This window comes from Strongyloides ratti (genome assembly GCF_001040885.1).
Source record: "Strongyloides ratti genome assembly S_ratti_ED321, chromosome : 2".
Lineage (NCBI taxonomy): Eukaryota > Metazoa > Nematoda > Chromadorea > Rhabditida > Strongyloididae > Strongyloides > Strongyloides ratti.
Window position 1 is genome coordinate 7,469,923 of NC_037308.1, and position 22,634 is coordinate 7,492,556.

General features: G+C 23.6%; 3 protein-coding genes across 3 annotated transcripts; 1 reads left to right on the forward strand and 2 right to left on the reverse strand.

Annotated features, from left to right (window-relative positions):
• Positions 1 to 347: 347 nt before the first annotated feature.
• On the reverse strand, positions 348 to 1,742 carry SRAE_2000239200 (Chromo domain/shadow and Chromo domain-like and Chromo domain-containing protein; the record flags this gene model as incomplete). The annotated part of the gene is made up of 5 exons (XM_024653456.1): positions 348 to 671; positions 710 to 873; positions 913 to 1,008; positions 1,052 to 1,544; positions 1,587 to 1,742. The coding sequence occupies 5 exons, from the start codon at positions 1,740 to 1,742 to the stop codon at positions 348 to 350; spliced, it is 1,233 nt and encodes a 410-aa protein (XP_024506931.1).
• Positions 1,743 to 4,691: 2,949 nt separating this feature from the next.
• On the forward strand, positions 4,692 to 9,740 carry SRAE_2000239300 (Protein kinase domain and Serine/threonine-/dual specificity protein kinase, catalytic domain and Protein kinase-like domain and Serine/threonine-protein kinase OSR1/WNK, CCT domain-containing protein; the record flags this gene model as incomplete). Its single annotated transcript, XM_024653457.1, has 3 exons — positions 4,692 to 5,458; positions 5,517 to 5,592; positions 5,631 to 9,740. 3 exons carry the CDS (start codon positions 4,692 to 4,694, stop codon positions 9,738 to 9,740), a joined length of 4,953 nt encoding a protein of 1,650 aa, XP_024506932.1.
• A 576-nt stretch (positions 9,741 to 10,316) lies between these two features.
• SRAE_2000239400 (DnaJ homolog subfamily C member 13) lies at positions 10,317 to 17,222 on the reverse strand (the record flags this gene model as incomplete). Its single annotated transcript, XM_024653458.1, has 2 exons — positions 10,317 to 17,106; positions 17,152 to 17,222. The coding sequence occupies 2 exons, from the start codon at positions 17,220 to 17,222 to the stop codon at positions 10,317 to 10,319; spliced, it is 6,861 nt and encodes a 2,286-aa protein (XP_024506933.1).
• Positions 17,223 to 22,634: the final 5,412 nt, after the last annotated feature.

The window sequence follows — 22,634 nt, forward strand, 5'->3', positions numbered from 1 at the left end:
TTTGTAGATAATTATTATTTTTTTCATACAAATATGGTATATTTTATTTTAATTTATTATACCATCTTAATATATAAACAAGTAGAAAAATATTTTTTTTTGAAAATACACAATATAGTAAGACATACTCATAAAATAAAACTTTAAACATTTGTAAAAATGTTTAATTTATAGGTAAAAATAAAAAAAATTAAAAAAAAAAACTACTAAACAAAAGTTTTATTACTGTATCTATACAGTTCAAAAAAATAATAATATATTCAAAAAAATAAAAACATATGAAGAAAAAATTAATAATAAAAAAAACACATTATTACCATATAATTTATTAAAATCTGCATATATTTTCATTTTCTATAAGCATATTTTCTTTCAGCATTCAAACAATCTTCTCTAAAACTAAATGGTACATCATTTGGATGCATATAAATTATTTCATCATTTGTTAATCGAACAAGATAGAATGCTTCACCGTCATCGTCATAATGTTTATCAAGAATTCCAACAATTTCTGATTCACTGTAAGTTATTCCTTTTCTTGTATTCATCATGAGCCTTTTAAGGAAACTACAGTTTGATTCTTTTGACTTTTTGGCAAAATCATCATAAACTCTTAGGCTATTAAACTGTTCAGTTGTCAATTTTTCATATTCAACAACAAAATTAGGATCCTTAAAAATTATATTTATAACAGAAATTATAAACTTACATTAAAAGTGTCTATAGTTTGCCAGGTATCGTCTTCAGGAGAATAATTTTCCCAACGAACTCTATATTCCTTAACACCATTAACAAAACGATGATCTACAATTTTTTCAATATTGTAAAAATCCTCCTCTTTTTCATTTGCTTTAACCGTTAAATTTTTTTTATCTTTTTTCTTGCCAGTTAAAAATTTACTAGAGGACTTACTTCTATCAATCTTAGAAACATCATGTGTTGTTGGTGTAAAATTCTGTTTGGAAATAGATTTAGAAGTTAATGGTGTACTTGATCTAGAACTACACTCTACATATAATTTAAAATAAATATTTGAAAAATGACCACTTACCATTGTCAAAAATTGAAGTTTCTGTGTCGTGACGTTGCCTAATGATACTACATTCAGGTTTTTTTAATATTTTTGAATTTCTAGAACTTTTTCTGACATCATCACTTTTTTCTGAATCAATTGTTTTTGTTTCAGAGGAACTTAAAACAAAACCACCATGATTACTTCTTCTTCTATAATGAATTTCTTCATCAGTTTCAGTTCCTGAAAAGTTTTTCTTCCTTTTCTTACTAGGTTCTTCATTATTTTTTATTTGATCAAAAGCCTCCAACAAACGTTTGTCATTAATTTTATTAGCGGGAAACCATTTTAAATTTTTATCATCTAATAAAACTCGATACTTTAATACACCATTTTCTTTACGACATTCTAAAATCTCTTTCATTTTTGGTTCATCATCTTCTTCTTCATCGCAGCTTACATTTAAATTAGATTTAGAAGAAGATTTTTTTTTAGCAATACTTTTTTCATATTTTTTAATTAAAGATTGATTCTAAAAATTGATATGATAATATTTAATAAATATATAACTTACAAGATTTTTAGAAGGTTCCCATGTACATTCATCAGATGAGTATCCTTCCCATTTAATTTTGTAAAATTTTTTTCTACCCACAACTTTAGTATCGAGAATAGCCTCAACTACATATTCATCCTCCACAAAATCATTCTTCTTTTTATGTTGACCCATATTTTTTTTTATCCAAAGTAGTCAATTAAAATTTAACTATAAAAATAGTTTAATCAATCTTTAAAATATTTTATTATAGAAACGAAAACAATTGGGAAAATAAGTTTCATGCACATGTATGTTTATTCTAATATGCAACTTTTTGGTAACTTTATGTGCTGCATAAAAAAAAATTCATTAAAAATTTCTTCAGACATATAAGTTAAACAAAATTTTAAAAATTGTATAAAAAAATTAAAAATTTTTGTCATGTACATTATTATAAAAAAGTAACTAACTTATTTTTCTTTTCTTTTCTATCTGTACAAGATAAAACCGATTTTCTTTTTTGTGGAATAATGAATTTTCGTATGTCAATTGCAGATTTCTTTTAAAAAAAAATTCTTTTCTTTTGAATATTAGTACTTTGACTCAAAAAAAATCAACGAAATTTATAATATGTACTATTTACTTTTAACAACATTGTTATACTTGATTATGTAAATTGTAAGTAAAAATTAATATAAAACAATAATGAAACTAAAAATTTTGTAAATCATATATTTTGACTGACTGAAATAATTTAAACTATTTTTAATACCAATTGGTCTTAACAATAATATATTTAAACGAATCATCTAAAAAAGAGATGTGTTTTTTATTTTTTTTTAATATCATATTAATGACCCAGAGATTTATATTGATTAATAATTTATTTTATTAAATCGAATATGCTATATTTAAAAATCCGTTTTTTTTTTTATTTATATGAGTCATGTTGTTATCAACTTAGTTTACCACTTCTCCAGATATTTTTACTAGATCACTAAAAGTAAACTAATTCTAAACCTATTAACTTGTTTCTGTAATATTATTAATCATGTTAGCCAATAAATAAAATAAAATAAAAAAAACTAAAGAACTTTGTAGATCAATTTATCTCATGTTGTTTAATTAAGAAAAATTACAATTTATGTGACAACATAATGTCACTTCAAAAAGTAAGAAGAAAAACATGGAATAGCAATAACACAATTGAGAGCCAAAAATCAAGAAGAAAAGTGACAAAATTTGTAGTGAATAACTTTCCCCAATTGTCAAGGGAATGATATTTGATTATAACTAAGTATCTCACAAAATAACAAGTTTTAAAGATATTTAGTCATATCATAATTTATGTTTTTATATAAAAGTTGATTTTTCACCTAAGAAAATTTAATGACTGATAAAAATATTTGGAGAAATTAACCATAAATAGATTTAAAATAACTCAATAAAGTTATTAACAATTACTTTTTTTAAATTATTTGTGTTGTACTTTTACTGTCTTTTTTTTTTGTTACTTTTTAAAACATTGTACTTATTTTTTTTTTAAATGTTGCAAAATTTATTTTACTATTTTTAAAATATACTAAAATACTAACTAGAAATAGTGCATATATTTACGATAAGATTTTAATTAATATAAGGAACATTAACTTTTACAATATACCCTGTCATTTCAAAACATTTTATAAATTTTACAAGTTTAAGAGTGTTCTTTGGGATACTCTCTACAACTATTATCATCACTAAAACAATCAGTATATCTATTTTATTAAAAGCTTAGTAAAGAAAATATATTGTATAGTAACAAAAATGAATTTATCTTCTATAGCCAAAATATTAAAATAATTTGTTCTAATTTAAATCTTTTAACATCCAACTTCAAAGGATTATTTCTAATAAAAAAAAAATTTTAATATTTTTTTATACGATAAAATAGTAATAATTGAGGGGCTTATAGATACCATCTGATTTATAATTAATGGAAAAAAATTCTACAACCGATAATAGCATTAACATAATCTCTATGTATATGTATCTATAAATTATGTTAAAAATATAAAATTTGCATATAAAATATCTTGAAAGTTTATTGAAAAAAAAAACATTATTTATTAGAAATATTTAATCCTTTTATTTAGTTAACAAATATAATATCATATATATATTACTAGGAAATATAATAATTCAAAAATTGTTTAAAAATACATTGAAATAAATTACTTTTTAGCAATTAACACTAAAATATTAGCTTATTCCAATTGATTTTTTTTTTCTAAAAAATTATTATAAATAAAATTAGGGAATATTTTAGTCAATCTTATTGAATTCTAAACCATAATGTAAATAATAACAATTCAGTAATGTACTTATAATGATTAAGATGTTAAAAATAACAACATAAATATGATTTTCCATCGTCATCGACAATTATTTAAAAACATAAAAGTTATTTTAGGAATTTACTATGAATAAATGGTTTTTTTTTTGTTAAATTTTTCCATTTTATTATAATAACTAAATTAATATGATTAGCATAATTTTGACATAGAATTAAAAAAGTAAAACTCAATATGTCTAACAACATATTTTGAAAGCATAAACTTGGAACATTTCTCCAACAACGCCAATTTTTTGACATTACTAGCCAATTTATTCTTCTTGCACTTTTTATTAATCTTTTCTATCTTTTTAATAATGACCTTGAATAAGGCGTATTTTTTTATTTTAACCATTATACAGCCAAACAGCTAACTACATAACTATTCCCTATATTTATTGACCCGTTTTTCAATGTATAACATTGGTACATTTTAAATAATTAATTTACACATTTTTTTTTTCAAGAATTTTCTGCTTTATTATGACATGTGAGACATATATTATAATTTAAAAATATGTTTTTATTCAATAATATATATATATATAAATGGTCGCAAATCATTTGTTGGTGAAATTATATATTTTATCAAAAAAAAAAAAAATATTTGTTAATAATTTAGTATTTATTTTCAATTATTTTATATATATTTTGATTTATTTTTCTTACAGAGAGTAGGAGCAAAGGCTGAGCTTCTTTAAAGAAGTTTTTGAAAAGAAAACAAAATTGAGCGTTTAGAAAATTTAGTTTGTTGTTGTAAAGCAATGGCTGATATGAAAGATGAAGAAAAAATATCGGAAGATGAAGCTGGTAAAAAAATGATACAAGAAGTGTTAAGGTCACAAGATGCAGAAGCCTCTGGTAGCAAAACATTAAATAATGTACATAATAATAGAGATTCATCTAATACAAATGATAGTAAAAAGAAAACAGGTAGTGATATGCATAAGATAAATCTTATATCGGTTGATAAAAATATTAATAATGAAGAGGTACGCAAAGAAAAAAAAGACTTTGAAAGTATGGGTGAAACAAGTGATAATAACTGTGTTAAAAGAAATATTACCAGTATGGATAAAACAAATAATAGGAATATACAGTCTTCAAATAAAAATAAAGAGTATATATCAGTTATTTCTGAAGAAAAAGCACGGTTCTTTCAAATTAATAAACCATCAAGAGATAAATCAAATGAAAAAAATGTAGAAAATACTCAAAATAAAAAGGAAAACTTAAATACCTTAGAAATAGGGATAAATCAAGATAAAAATACGGGTTCTTCAAATGAAGAAGATAAAAAAGAAACGAAAAACACTGGTAATGTAGAAAATGGTACTTCTAAAAAAGTCGAACATAAGGCACAATTTACAACTTTTAGTCCGGTTAAAAAAATGATTTCAGATATGGAACAAAAAACAATTTCAAAAAGTAATATACATGATAATAATGAAAGTCCAAATGACACAGGTTCTACAAAAAGACGAACTACAATGAAAAAAATTAATGAAAAATGTGGAGATGATTTATCTAGGTATATATAATTTTTTTATTTATTATATAATTAATTAAATGAAAATATTTTTTTTTAGTTGTCAAACTATAAGTAATGAAGAAAAAAATAGACTAGAGGCAGTCCAAAGAGAATGGAGATTATCAAGGCCAAAGGTAATATATTGTTAAACATTTGTAAAAATTAATTTTAGAATCAGGCAAAACAACGTTTGTTAAGAGGCTCAAATGCTGGATTAGGAGATAAAAATTTAACTCCAATTAAAGGAATGGAATTAATATTAGAAAAAAATTTTAAAAGTAGAAAATATTCTGTTTCAGAAGTCGAAAAGGATGCACCTGGAAAAACAGTTGATATAAAAAATACCACTGATTTTAGTCCACTTTCAATAACTAGTAGTATATCAAAAGATTCTTCAAGTATAACAAGTGGAAAAGAAACTGATAAATTTGTACCAACAGAAATGTTAGAAAATTCTTCCAATGAACTTAGTGGAATTAATTGTCATAAGTCAAGTAGAACTTCAAGTGAAAGTCAAACTGGTTATAAAAAAAATGAAAAAGGTGAAGAGAATGTACTAATTTTATCACAAACACCTACAATTTCTGTAACTGGTGATAATGATTCAAAATTACCAACAGTTGTTTCTAAGGAGACTGAATATAAGAAGAAAGGTATAATTTCTGGGCAAATAGAAACAGAAGAAATTGTAGATGATTATCTTTACTCTGATGATGATAATGATAGTGAACAAGAAAAACCAATTGATAAATCTCCAGGTGGTCGTTTTTTAAAATTTGATGAAGAATTAGGACGTGGATCGTTCAAAACAGTGTATCGTGGTTTAGACACAGAAACGGGTGTTGCGGTTGCTTGGTGTGAGTTACAAGAAAATAAGTTAAACAAACAAGAAAGACAAAGATTCAGAGAGGAGGCTGTAATGTTAAAAGGTTTGCAACATTCAAATATTGTAAAGTTTTATGATTATTGGGAAAGTCATAGTGCCGGAAAAAATAAATATATTGTTTTGGTGACAGAACTTATGACTTCAGGAACCCTGAAATTGTATATTAAACGATTTAAAACAATAAGTATTAAGATATTAAAAAGTTGGTGTAGGCAAATATTGAGAGGACTCAATTTTTTGCATACCAGAAATCCACCGGTGATACATAGAGATTTAAAATGTGATAATATATTTATTACTGGAACAACAGGAAGTGTTAAAATTGGTGATTTAGGGTTGGCTACATTAAAAAATAAATCGCATGCAAAAAGTGTCATAGGTACACCTGAATTTATGGCTCCAGAAATGTATGATGAGATGTATGATGAAGCTGTTGATGTATATGCATTTGGTATGTGTTTATTAGAAATGGTGACAGGAGAATACCCATATGCTGAGTGTGATTTTCCAGCACAAATATATAAAAAAGTTACTAGTGGTGTTAAACCTGAATGTTTTTATAAAATCCCAGAGGAATATGCTGAAGTTAAAGATATTATTGATAAATGTATACGCTTAAATAAAGAAGAAAGAATGACAATAGCACAATTAATGGCACATGATTTCTTTGCTGCTGATGATCAATATGGTATTCGTGTTGAAATAAAAAATAGGGATGAAGAATTATGTAAAGATTCTACTAGTTTTCAAATGCAAATGCGAATTATTGATCCTAAAAAACGTAAAGAATATAAATTTAATGAACATGAAGGTTTACAATTTACATTTGATTACTTAGCTGATAAAGTTGAAGATGTTGTTGATCAAATGATTGACCAACATCATATTCCTGAAAGTGATAGAAAAGTTTTAATTAAAAAATTAAAAGACAAAGTTGATGCTTTTAGAAGAGATAAAGAATTCAGAAAAAGTGAATTAAAAAATAAGGAAGAAAAAAAGAAACAAGAAGAAAAGGAAGAAACAAATGAAGTTGTAACTAATTTTGGAGATATAAATGATCTGAATTCACAAAATGATTCTTCAAAACAAATAAACAGACCAATTGAAAGTACAGATAGTCATATTTCAGAATATCCAAATGAATCAAAAACGGAAGTACCTGTTGTTACAAAAACTGTTAAAAAAGGAAGATTTGGTATTACAACGACGAATGTTCCCTCCGCTACAATTGATCAATCTTCCACATCAACACGTTCTGAAATGATAGATGATGAAAAAAAAGAATCTGGATGTTTGTTATTAGACTCAACAGATCAAAATAATAAATCTGAAACACTTAAAGTAAATCAAAACGAAGGAGTAAGTAAAGGAAATTCATTTAGTGAAAATGTGACAACAACAGAAATTGAGATAAAAAATCAAAGTTATGCCGAACCTGTGATTCAACAACTACCCCAAAAACGTGATACAAAAACAGAAGCACATGTTGATGTTCCAACACCTGAAACATCTGCTGCAGGTAGCCGTTTTAAAGTTCAACCAACTTTAGGTGCACCTGAACCTATGACTATACAAAATATTCAAAATTCCACACCTACAATATCTAATAAAAATGTTAATGTTGATCTTCATAATCCTTCTAAAAGTGCTAATACTACTATACATGAAACGCCTATAGTTATTCAAGAACCAGAATCTGAAATTTATGTAAGTAAAGATATTGATTCTATTTTATCTGATGAGTATCATATTTCTCAACATGAAGATGAAAATAATATTTCAAAACATGCTAATACAATTCATGGTTCTGTTTCACAACAAAGACCAACACCTAATAATAGTACATTTCAAGAATGTCTTATGCCAAAAGACCATAACTCTTCAATTCATGATCTTGAACTTGAACTTCGAAAATTAAGTGGAGTTTGTGGTGTTAAATTAGAAGGAGATGATGATGTTCATAAAAGTCAAATCATTATTGATAATAGTCAACAACAATCTAGTCAAAGATGTTCTGAAGAACAACATCACAATATGCAACAAAATCAAAGCAATATTCAAACCGGACAAAATACACCGATGACACAATCTATTATTGGTAATAGTCAAGGGCAAATTTTATCATCTCAATTACCTAGTATTTTACCAATTCATAAGGAAGACGATAATAATTTATATACTGGATTTACTATTAAAGAATTAAGTTATCTTTTAAATATTGCACAACAACAAATAACTCTACAACAACAATTACTTTTAGCAGCTATTGAAGGTAGATCTTCTTTTAATCAAATTAGTGAAATTTCTTCTCACAATAATAATTGTTATCATCATAATAACCACCATCATACTAATCCTCAAGGACAAGGATCAATTAAAAATGTACAAAATCAAAATGTTCCTCATACAGTTCATGCCGTTACTTCTACTCATCATCAAGCTATAACACCAAAAACTTTTACTAAACCTGGTACTTATCAAGGTACTATTGATGGTGATAAAAATATTCAACAAACATTAACAAATTCTAACAACATCATACAACAAACAACTAATATGTCTTATCAACCTAGTGGAACATCTTCACATCTTCAAACACCTTCTATATCTGGTAATATTGCACCAGATTTGGCTGATTTAAATGATAAATTACAAGCATTATGTCAGACAGAAAAAAAAAGTGGTGAAGATGTTATTCAAAATTTTAATAATACTACTAATATTCAACATAATGAAATTACTAATCAACAACAAGAATGGAAAAATGATAATGGTGTTCCACCAAATAATTGTACAGTAACTGCATCATATAATCAAAAATATACTACATTAAATAGTAATAATACTTCAACTGGTCTCCAAACATTAGATGGACTTGCACAAGCCTTAAAGAATGTTATAAATTGTAAAGGTTTACCTTTACAACAACAGTATTGTGATGATAATAGAGATGATACATGCAGGTTTTGTAAAAATTGTAATAATAAAAGTTATTCTTCAACACAGCAATCATTAAATAATCCATTGCCTCAAGAAGTTGAAGATGCTTTAGCATATCAAAATTCAATAAATCTTTCTAGAGATTTACCATCCTGCCTTTGCAGGACAACAAATTATTTATGTCATCCACCCGAACATTACACTGTAATTGATGCTGATATAAATATTATACAAAAAGAAATTGATTCTTATAAAAATGACAAATTAGTAATATATACATTAGAGAAACATAAAAAAGAACTTTTAGAATTGAGGAGTAGACAATGTTTGGAACTTCGTGAAATGAAACATATTTCAAGTTTGATGGCATTAAGGACAAATGAATTATTGAAACAATTAAATATTGAGAAGGATGATAATACTAACAAAAACGAAAATGAAAAGCAAGAATGTTAAGAATTATTAATTTAGTATCAGAAAAGATTTTATCAAGTTTTTTTTTTATATTTATCAAAAAATTATATTATTATTTTTATGTACATTTTATACAAATATCTTTTGCAATCACTCCAACAAAAAAACGCACTTTAAGAATAATGCTTTCCAACTGAAATATAAAAAAAAATTCTATATTATTATATTAGCAATTATAAAAAAAAAATAGTTATATTATTGTCAAAAATTAAAGAAATTATAAAACGATAATTTTTATATAAAATGCCGCTACTAAATTTTATCAAATATTTTTGCTTTTTATTGAAATAAAATAGAAAGAAAATGGAAGAGAGGAATAAAAAAAAATGTTGATGAATAAACTACATGCATATATTTAAAAAGTTTATTTTTAAAATTGTACCTTTTTTTCATTACTCTACTAACTGTAAAATTTTATTTAATCAATAATTAAAATTTCTTGATATATTTATATTTTTAATATCATTTTAATTTTAAAAATTAATGAATATTTACAATTTAACAGTTTTTTTTTATATTTTAACTTAAAAGTTTTATATTTATAATGTAAATTTGTTTTTATTTATTTTCATCTCTTGGTGGTGGTACACTTTGTATAGGTGGAGGATGAAACATACCCTCAGTTAGGTAACCTGCTATTTGTCCACTTGGTGCAGGACCCATAATAGCTTGTGTTCTACTTGTTGGAAGAAACAAATCATGACGTTGATCTTTATATTGTCCCCAAATTGGATTTGATTTTAATATATCATTTATTTTTTCACCATATTGTATATCTATGATAACGGCTTTTAAAGCATCAACAATTTCTGCTTTTGCAGCTGAGGAATTTTCAACATTATTTAATGGATCACTAAGTATAAATAATAGATGATTAATAATACCTGAATTAAGAACTTGTCCAGCTAATAAATTTGCATTTCTTTTGAGAAGATATTTTAACGCATGAGCAGCATGTGGAATACATTCATTTGAAGATATTTTCATACAATGCAACACACCAGTAATTAAGTTATTTTGATTAGATAATGAATCACAACAATAATTATTTTCAACAAGACTTGATAATATTGTTAAAGCTGCTTTTGCTGATTCAATTTCTTTACTTTTCATAGCATTAACAAATTGTGGTAGATATCCTTGTGTTGGTATATTATCAGTAGTTGTTGGATGATTTACAATTAAAAGACATAAAGCTTTTTTCATTATTTCTAATTCATCTGTAGGTTTATTCATTAATTCTAAGACACGTTCCATTAATTCTGTTGAAAATTGTTTTGGATGCCTTACAGACCAGGATGGATTTGAAATAAAAAGACGTATAAATATTCCACCTACTAAAATTTCACCATTAAGTACATTTTCATAAGGACATGGTTGATTTGTATTTATAACAGTATTCCATTTTGTTGTTAAATCTTTTTTCTGTTCTAAATAAAATTTATCTAATTCATTATTAACTATTTTTTTAACATTATTTCGAACATCATCATTCCATATTAATTCTGGATTTTCATTGTTAGAATCAAACATTAATATTGCTGCTGTTGGTGAATCTCTAAGTGAATCTGTAAAAATAGGTGGTAAATATCTTATTATAAATCTTGTCCATCTTGGTCCTGTTAATTTATCTGTCTGAAGTTTTGATAATAATTCTGCAGCCAAACACCTATTAACATTATTTTTAGATTGATCACAAAGTATATTAAGAATATATAATAAACCACCATATTCAAGTGTCTCTTTTACAACTGTACCATTACTTGATAGTGCTATTAATAATTGTAATAAAATTTCAACTGAATTTGGTAATTCTTTTAATAAAACAAATAAATTTGGTAATTGATTTATTTGAGCTATTTCTGTTACACATTCTTTTGATCCAGCAGCTATACCAATTATTTTTAAAGCAAGATTTTGAATTTTTTGATATTTATAAAAATTTAAGAAACTAAAAATTATATTAAGATTTCCAATTAATAATATTTCAATTCCTTGATTATGTGTAAGAATATTAATTATACTTTCTAATACCATTTCTAATTTTTTATCTATTGTCAAAGAAATACCACTTTTTTTAACTTCATGATCATTTATAAAACCATTACTATTAATAATCATATTATCATTATCATCATCATCAAAATTAATTAAATCATCATTATTCTGTTTTTTAACTACTAATTTTTTTTTTGGTTTAATAATTTCTAATTGTTGATCTAAATATCCAATAAAATCCATTAAAACATTTTTAGGTTCCATTAATACAAAATTAGGTTGTTCATTGTAAATTCGAATAAAAATATCACCAACAATTAATTCATTAGCATAAAGTGACATTCTAAATTCTGCACCAAATAATTCACTTTCATTAACAGGTGATGTTCTATTTTTTTCAACAAAATCTAAAACTTCTGCTCTTGTAGAATTATCCCATATTATGTATGGATTTTCTGTATTAGTATTAAGAACTTTTAAAACTTTATCATTATCACCAAGAGCCATTAACCGACAGACGAAAGGAGTTAACATAGCTCTTAATGAGTTTATAATACCATCATTTTCAGGAGTGTTTTCTCTAAATCCAGCTAATGAGGCTAATGCTTCACATGAATATCTAGCTAATTTATTTATTTTAGCTTGTTCATTATTTTCTTCATTATGTTCAACACCACCTTCATCTAATGTATAGTCATATTTAAATAAATGTGGTAATAATTGCCATAAAACTCCAGCTTGGAATAATTGAGTTTGAAGTAATGTACATACAGCAAAACTACAACAACATTCTGCTGCTGATATAGCTAATTTTGGAAGATGTTTAAATTGTAATAATCTTACTATACTACCAAATATTGTTGACATATTAGATATTTTTTCTCTACACAATTCAAAAACTGCTGCAGTTTCAAAACATTTACATAAATGTGTACATACCTGAACACACATTTCATTTTCATTTGAAGACATTGTTATCATTGGAACACAACGATCAAATGTTGAATGTATTACCTCTAAACCACCATCTCTTCGTAATTGTTCTGCATTTAATGCAGATGTTTTTAAAGTCCAATAACATAATTCAACAGCTGCTGACAATAGTTGTCCACCACCAGAAGCAAAAAGTGAATTATCTTTAGATTCCATATCAATTGTTTTTATTAATTGTGAATATCCAGCATATTTATAAGGTTCAAGTTCTTCAGAATGTCTTGAGTAAGTGATACTTTGTGCATTTAAACAAAGAACAATACGATGAATTTCTGAAGACATTCCTGTTCTATTTTCACTATTTAAACTTGCAGTAATATGACTTGTCAATAATTCATAAGCATAATTAATTTTTTCAAACATTTCCCTACCCTCTGGATTTTTATCTGGATGATATTTTTGTGCTAATTTAAAGTAACCTTTTCGTATTGGTGCTATTTCTTTAAAAGTTGTCTCATTAACATTTAAATTTAATATTTCTATTGCCTCTTCTAGTGACATAATTGATGGTTTTTTATTAATTTCTTCATTCCATGCTGCAAGACAAGATCGTAAAAATAATATTGGATCTCTGATTGGCCATGATGAAAATTTTTTTGTATCACAAAGATGTCTAAGATAATATACATGACAAAATAATTCATCTTTTAATTGTGGATAATCTATTGGTGTTATTGGACAATAATGATATAAAGCTTTAATATTTGATTTTAAACGTATTGTAAAATCTGAAATATGAAAAGCTATCTTTTCAATCATATGTCGTCTCATTTCTTTATTCCAAATAATTTCTGGATTTTCAAATTCACCTAAAAAAACTTCTGCATATTTTTGTGGACCATATTCTTCTAAATAATAAATTGCGGCTTCAGGTAACATTGGTGAAAGAATAGAACGTGATATTATTTCACTAGTTACTAGAGAACTTCTAAAAGCCTGTTTAAGATGTGTATAATGAAGAAAACGTGCAATTGGTAAAATATTAGAACCATTATACATAAGTATAAAGAAAAATACACCAGAAAGGTATAGTCTTGAAATAAATGGATTATCTTCCATAACCATTAGTATGATTGAGGCAATCCTTTGGACGATTGCTGGATCATATGTAAGTAGTAGTTGAACAATTTGATATAATAATATTGGTTCTGAAAGAATTCTTTTAACATTAGGTAATGGTCTAATTACTGCACCATTATTATCACGAGCTGGAAAAAATTCACACATTTTTATAAGTGTATCAAGAACAATTACACATAATTCTGTTGGATTAAAAAGACTAACATTATCTTTATAAATTAATGTCCATTTAAATTGAGCAATATCCTCTAATGGTGTCCATTTTTGCATTCCTTCAGCCCAAAATTCTGTCTTATTATTAATTAATCCTTCTTCATACATTTTTTTAACTTGTTTTGCAGTTATTGGTTTTTCTTTTTCTTGTTTATCATTCATATAATGCCATTCCGGAACTCCATCATCATCATTTTCATTGACAGTTGAATTTTCAATTAAATTACTTTGATTATTAATAATTGCTCTTGATGAATGTAAATGTGCCAGTGTTGCTAAGTCAATAAACATAGGTAATGTATTTGAAGCAATTAAATCTCTTGCATTTTCTTTATTTAAAGCAAGTTTACTTAAAAGTAAAACAAGATGATCACGTTCTTGTAATGTTTTTGCATTTTGTAGCATTTCAACAATAAATTTAGAATCTGGAAAGAAACCTATTTTTTCATGATGTCTACCATATGTTATAGCCATTGCTTTTAAACAATAACAACGAAGATCAGTTTTTTGTGATAATAAAAATCTATGATATACATTATTAAAAAAAAATAATGGATTATTTATTTCAGTTCCCGTTTCATCATCTTCATTAAGAAGTATTCTTAAATAATAATCACCTATTTTTATTTCATCCTGTAATGAAAGATATCGAACATAAAATTCAGTATGATTCCATGATACAGGAACATCATTTGAAGCAACCTCCATTTCATTTTCCATTAAACGTAATTCATTTTCAATTGCTTGCCTAAATTCATCACGTGTCTTCTCATTCCATATTAAATCAGCTTTAGACCAATCTTTATTAAACATATAACTAAAATATTTCCAATTCACATTTGACTTTATTTGTTGACGTCTTTTTCTTAAAACAACAGGTTTTTCACGTCGTTTCTCTTCTTCACGTCTATTTTTAACTTCCTGTAAAATTGTTATATGATGTTGGAGATTCCAATGTTGTAGAATTCCATCTAATGTTGCTTCAACTTTTACTTGTACTTTATCAAAATGTTCTTTGATAGCAGAAGTTTTAGATTCATTCATTGCCATTTGAAGATTATTTCTTGTTAATAAATATTCATTTTCATTTACTGGAGGTTTTTCAGTTGATGATAAACCATCTAACAATCCTTTTGGTAATAATCGTTTAAGCAAATCCATTGCTGTTGAATTATCAGTTATCCAAAGTGATATTAATTGACCAGAAAGTTGACGATTTGTCAATACCCTCAAATCTCTTCCAGTTGATAACAATGCTAATTGTAAATGTTTTAAAAAAGCTCCTTCTGTAAGTGATAAATTTTGCATTTCCTCTGAAATTTCATGACTACTTTCTTCAATAATAGCTTGCATCACGAGACCAGCTCCTTTTATAATAGTTAATGAAGGATTATGAAATAATTTATAAAAACTTCTACCTCTTTTAGAAAGGGCAGTTAAAAGATTATCAAAAGAATCACCACTTGTTGTTTCACTGTATGGAGCACAAACAGCATAAGTAAGAAAATCTAACATTGAAGAAATTACAAGGTATCCAGTACCTCGTTCAACATGCCCTACAACTAAATCAAGAAGATGTTCAACAAAAGTTTTACTTGATAATAAACTTTGTTTATTAAGTTGTTCAAAACGTAATTCATAATTAGGATGCATAGGATACATGAGAGATGTCAACATTTCAACAACACAATGATCAATTATTTCATCTTTCCATTTTAAAAATGATATAACTAATTGTCCAAGTTTTTCTCGAATATTACTTATATCACTAAAAGCTTGAAAACCAGCTTTTGAGGCAAAAAGACGATGAAGACAATGTAACTGAGCCTGCCCTTTTAAAATACTATTTTCTTCATCTTTTTGATAACTTTCCGTTAAAACAGATTCAATTGTTGTTATAATCATTTTTCCTTTGTTGCTTTGAAAAAATCCTTCACTAGGTTGAGAATGTGTTAAACCATTAAATGGAATATTTGAGTTAAATCTTCTAAATAAGTCATATCTTGAAAAATAAATAGGTGGTGATATAATATGCTTTAATAGTAATGTTTCACTTTCTTCATCAAGAACATATTTATGTGGTAGGAGTTTTAAAGAACGATCAAAACGATTTGCAGCAAAAACAAAAATTTGCATATTTCCTGAAGATCGTGTACCATCAATCAATGAAGCTAAAACAAGATCACGCTCAGTTGAAGCATATGTCCTTACTTCCCCATTATTGTATTCAATTTTAAAAATTTGTGGATCTTTTAAATCTCTAATTAGGCAAACGATGGTTTTTAATGGTCTGGCACATATTGGAAAATATGTTGTTGGATCTCTTTCAATAATACAACTTTCACTTAAACATAATAATCTTCTTATAAATGTTTCATGTCTTGGAGAAAACTTTTGAACTTTAAATTCAACAAACGAAGTTATTTTTTCATCACTTGAACACATTCCTAATCTTGTTTGTTTAAATTGATCAAGTGTCAAAAGATTTCTAGAAACATCAATACGTATACCAATATTATCATAAGCATTTCTTTTGATTTCATTTATTAGTTGATCAAAGTTTTCCACAACAAAGATATGCCTTCTTCTTTGATCACCTATCTCTAATACAAAAGAATTTGGGCAGTCTGAGACTCTTATAATATGTTTTATATCAATATAATTATAAGAAGCAATTATGTTATCTTTTTTATCCAATCTTTCTAAAGCAGATGGTGATACTCTAAATATAGTAGGAATTCTTTGATCAGACCAGTCAAGTTTAAAACCATTACAACGATAATAATTTCCTTTTTCACGACTAAATTTAGAGTGAAATTTTAATGCTTCTGTCAAAATAATTTGACTAAACTCAGAACTAAATCTCATAGTATCATTTTTTAACTTCTTTTTCATACTGATAATAAATTCATCTGCTGAAAAATCTTCATTTGATATCAAACTATTGGGCCTGTTAGGCTTAATTGATATAAAATCTTCATATAACCATTGATTGGTAACTTCCAGTGATGTTGGATGATATGTTGTTATAGCTAATGTTCCAATGGAAAAAACACGTTTATATCTATAAATTAGAATTAAAATTACTATATTCTTTTTATATTCTTACCTTCCTTTCCATGAATGTTTGGTTACCAAATAACAAGCTAGATCTCTATTCTCTTGCGGATAATTTATCATCTCTAATTAAATGTCATCGACTAAAAGAAATATAATAATAATAAATATATAATAAATGTTTACTATATTATAAAATATATATTTAGCACTCAAATTACGCGTATAAAAATATTTGAATACCATAAACAAGATATCAGATTAAATGAGAGATCAAGAATAATTTAATTCTAGAATTATAGTTAAAAATATATTTATTCTTTTACTAAATTATAGATACTTTCATTATAAATATCACTTATGTTAATAAATAATATTAAAAAAAAATTTCAAAACGCTTTTTGTCCAATTAAAAAATAGTCAATCGATCATTTCAATCGTCCATCAGGAATTTCGTTTGGTAGAAAGTAAAGAGAAAAAAAAATTAATATAATATATTAAAATAACAAAACAATTAAATTAAAAAAAAAATTTTTTTTTAAGATGTAAATTTTATTACAATAAAGTTATCTAATATTGATTATCTTGATCCAGGAGATAGACTTATGCAAATAGTGTTTAAAAATGTATATTGAAAAAAATTTTAAAAATAAAAACATCATCAATGGCAAGTATATCATACTGGCAAAACAAAAATATTTAAATACAATTCTAAAAGAATTTATAATAATTGATGAATTCTTTAAGAATTGATTTTAAATTCCTTAATTGAAATTAATTTTTTTTCTATGATATCAAGTAGAAATAATAGAATTACAAATTGTATATTAAAATGAAAAATGTGTGTTTAAAAATATTACCAAAAAAAAAAGAAACTACCAGCTGGTATTACCTTGTTTAAATTTTCTTTATTTACTAATAAATTAATTTATTTTTAAATATATTTAACTTAACAAAACTAAAAATAACCCATAAAAACTAAGAAAAAATAATCTTATATTGTAAAACGTACTTTATACAAATACTTTTTTTTTTATATAAATCATAGTTAATAATGTGTCAAAACACTCTCTCTCTTTTTACAAAGTAACCATTTTTTTTTTCCTAAAAACTTTTCTTAGTAAATTAATAAAATATTTTAATATAAAGTTTTAATATTTTTTTGCCAATTAGATTAATAAAAAAATCCCATAATTTTATTAAACTGGTATTTTAAGGTATAAAATTTACTTCATACCAATATATAAAGAATTCAGATGACACTTGGTTAAAAAAGTATAAAACAAAAAAATCAAGAAAATATGTTTTAAAAAAGGTTAACTTTTTAAAAAGCAATTGATTTTTTTTAAATATAGTTTTGTAATGCCCACTATTGAGATGAGGTCTTGTGGGAATTTTTTTGAATTTTAACTATGAAGATGATTGAAAACAACTTATCAAAACAAGAAGTAACATATATTAATTAAAGAAACATAGATAATAACAACTTTGAGTAACTGTTTTTCAAATGCTTTTTTTAGGATAAGCTTTTATTTTTTTTATTGTTTCTAAAATAAATGGTTATGAATATTATGATAAAAAAATTAGGGTATTATGGGTAAAAAAGTAATAAGATAACTATCAAATATATCTAAAACAAAATTGTTTAGATATTATAAAAAAAAAATAAACTTTTACATACTAAGAAATATCTCCAAAACCATAATATACAATATTTTAAACAATTTTAAAAGTTCAAGTTAAATAATAATACAATTGTAAAATTGTCATAACCTCAAATAAATATGTAGAAAAGGTAGAACATATATAATGGAATAAACAAATATCAATGAAATTTTAGTTTTGATGAATATAAATATGGTTTTAGTGGTGTGAATGAGAACTATAATAAAAATGTTAATAATATTTCGAGGAATTTTCAATAATATTAACAAATGTTTATACTATTCTATTTTATTTTAAAACATCATTACTATAAAATCCACCAAACTTCTGGATCATTTATAAAAAGACCACCTAAACAAATCAAAAAATTAAGAATTTGTAAGTTTGATAAAAAGAAATTTCAAAACCAATTGTAACCTGAAAATGAAACTACACTATAGAACAATTGATTGATTTGGATGACAATGAAAATAATTAACTGGATTAAAAATTTTCAACAATTTGACATAACTTAAATTTTTAATTTCTCAATAATTTTTTGAACTTTTATAAAATTTATTTACAATTATTATTTGATAATAAATGTTTTGACAAATAAAAAACTCCATTTTCATAGGAATTTGAAAGAATTTCTTGTAAAAATATAAAGTTATATTTAGTTAACATCATATATATGATAATTAAAAAAAATTTACCAAAAAAAAAATATATTAAAATGTAAATTTATTTTTATTCTAAGGTACAAATTTCTTACGTAATTAATTTATCCTCAAAGTGACACTGTTCAAATAGTTATGTTTACACGCAATATATAAAAAAAAATTGTTCATTTCTTGTTGTGAAAATAAATTTATAAATAAATATGTATAATAAAAAAATTTCTTAAATTTTATAGTCAATTATTAGATAAAAATTAATAAATTATTAAAAAATAATATCTTGTAATTTATTATGAAGATTTTAATAGAAATATGAAGGACAAACAATTGGAAAATTGTATTCTGTAGTAAACATGACTATGTCTATGAGTCATTCCTATATCATATGAAATCTAATTTATATGAATAAATATTATTTTTTTTAAAACAATATAAATTACACAATTATAGTTTAGAAATATTTAAATATAATTTCTTTTTTTTTCGTCCCCGAAACTAGATTGTAAACCATAATGATAACATTATCATAGATATTTTTTTTTCCTCTTTAATTTTAATCTAAAAAATTTGTAAGTTAATGATATTTTTAACAAATATTTTTCCAATAAAAAAAAAACTAAAAAACAATTTTAGATTTAATTTTTATGAATAATAAATTTTAGTATTATAAAATTTATTGTGATTTTAAAAAATTCTAGATATCTTATCAAAAAAAAAGGTTTAAAAATCTAGTCAACTTTTTAAAAGGTAAAATTTTGTTTTATAAAAATTTAATTGATGTAGATAAATTATTCACAGACATAAAAATATAAGTCTAAGTTTTATTATTACTAGGGTAAAAGTAAATAAATAATTACATTAATTTTTTAGTATTTAATTATTTTATCGATATAATGTTAGATATTATTAGCAAAAAGTAAACGATTAATGAATATTATATTAAAATTTTTCACCTGTCAACATTAATTTCATTTTTATAATTCATTTTTTTAATAATTTATGGTACTCAATAGAAATCATAAAATTTACATTAAAAATAAACTTTTTTTTTTAATAAAATTTAAAACCTATAAAAAGAGAGGCTTGAAATAATCATAAAATTCTTAAAGTTAGTTATGTTTACTATTTCAATAGTTATACTTTTAAACTTCAAAAAATTTAATAATGATATTACAAAAAGTATGTAAACTTTAAACACTTAACAGAGTAAAAAAACATTATCACCTATCTTTTGGCCGTTATGATAATTAATATATAACATTTTTTTCCAACAAAATTTTTGAATAATAATAATAATAATTTGAATTATCATTAAATATTGATCGTAATTTTTGTAAAGATATTTTATTATATCTTATTTAAACTAAAAATTTAAAAAAATAAAACTTAAACTTTTTAATTTTATTCTTATTTAAAAAATTTTCAAAAATATTTTAAGAGAAAAAAAATTTATAATAATTTTAATACCAAACATCATCTAATAACTATATTTAGTAAAAAAAAAAACTTTTCTTTAAAATTGTATAAAGTTTAACCTTCCAACATCATTTAACTTTTTCATTTTATACAAAATTTTAAAAATAAAAATTAAATATTTGAATTAGTATTTTTTAAATTTATAGATTATGATCTTATACTTTAAAACTCCTGTATAACAATATATGTTTATTCAATTTATTGCTACAAGAAAATTTTTTTTAATCAAATTATTTTTTACATAATAAATAAAAAATTGTTAGTTTTAAAGTTAAAAGAAAGTATATAGAAATAATTAATTAAATAAAGCACAACTGTATACACAGTTAACTTAATGATATTATGATAAATTTGACGACGTTGCAATTTGTTGTGGAATAATGTCTTTGGTCAGAATTTCATTACACTACATTTATTTTTTCAACAAATATGTGGTAATTTTTTTTTTAAAAAATAACTATGAAATTTATTTTGTTTGACTTTGTAAAATTGAGAAACAAAATTGAAAACATTTTTATTTAATTTAAATAAACTATAGTATGTGTGGATTTTTTTTTTTCATAGAAGTGTTAACTTATAACAAAGTTTATTATTCAAAATATTTTTTTTTAAATAAAAATTTTACTTCAATAGTTTAAAAATTGTGTTTTTACTATTTTTTTTTTTGATATTTTTGATTGTTAAAAATTTGAATTAAAATTTTTTGCTTTATGCAATAGTTTTTATTTTGTAAATAATTATTTACCATATCCAAATATTTACTAATAATAGAAAGTTTATTACTATTAAAATTAGACAAAGTTGTGTAATATAACTTTATTTTAAAGTATATTTTTTTTGGTATAAATTTTGAACGGGTTTATTTTTCAATCATATAAGTATTTCACCACACTTGAACCATTTTTTTTTGTCTAAAATTGTTTCTAAATTTAAATAAAAAAAAAAAGTATTTTACTTTTGTAAACAAATAAATAACAACAATAAAATTTAATACAAATTCTCATAGACTTTATTGTTTAATGACAATTGAAGATAAAAATTTTAATTAAATGTTTATTTAAGAAAAATTAAGCATAAATTATAAGTATGTTTGATAAATATACAATAAAATTATATTTTATAAAAAAAAACATAACACTTATGATCAAGAATAATTCATGTACAGAGTAATTAAGTATGTTGATTTTATGAGAAATACTTTGTCATATTTCTTTTTTTTTTAATAAAAATATTTCTTATATTTAATAAATTAATTCTTTTAAATAAAAAAATTTTTTTACAAAAATGTGTAATACAATTAAATTACCATATATTTAATAAATAATATATTTGCCTACACGTGTATAAAAATGAATGTTCACAGGAAAATTATTTTTTAACAAATAAAATGATATAACAAAATAATTATATTTTTTTATTTCATTACAAAACAAATTCTTTTAGAAGCTATTTTACTGTATTACAAGGTTATTTTATAATGATCAAGATCTAAAAAAATGTTAAAATTTATGTATTTATATTTATTTACTTTGTTTTAAAAATTAAAAAAGAATGATATATGTATTTTGATATTATGTAAAATATTTAGAAAATTTCTAATAAATTTTTTTTTTATAAATATTATAATAGAAAGTGTAATTAATTTTTAAAATTAATTTAGATATATAAATAGACACTCTATGATTTGATTTAATTAAGAATATTAAGATTATCGAAATACTATTCTGGTTCGTTT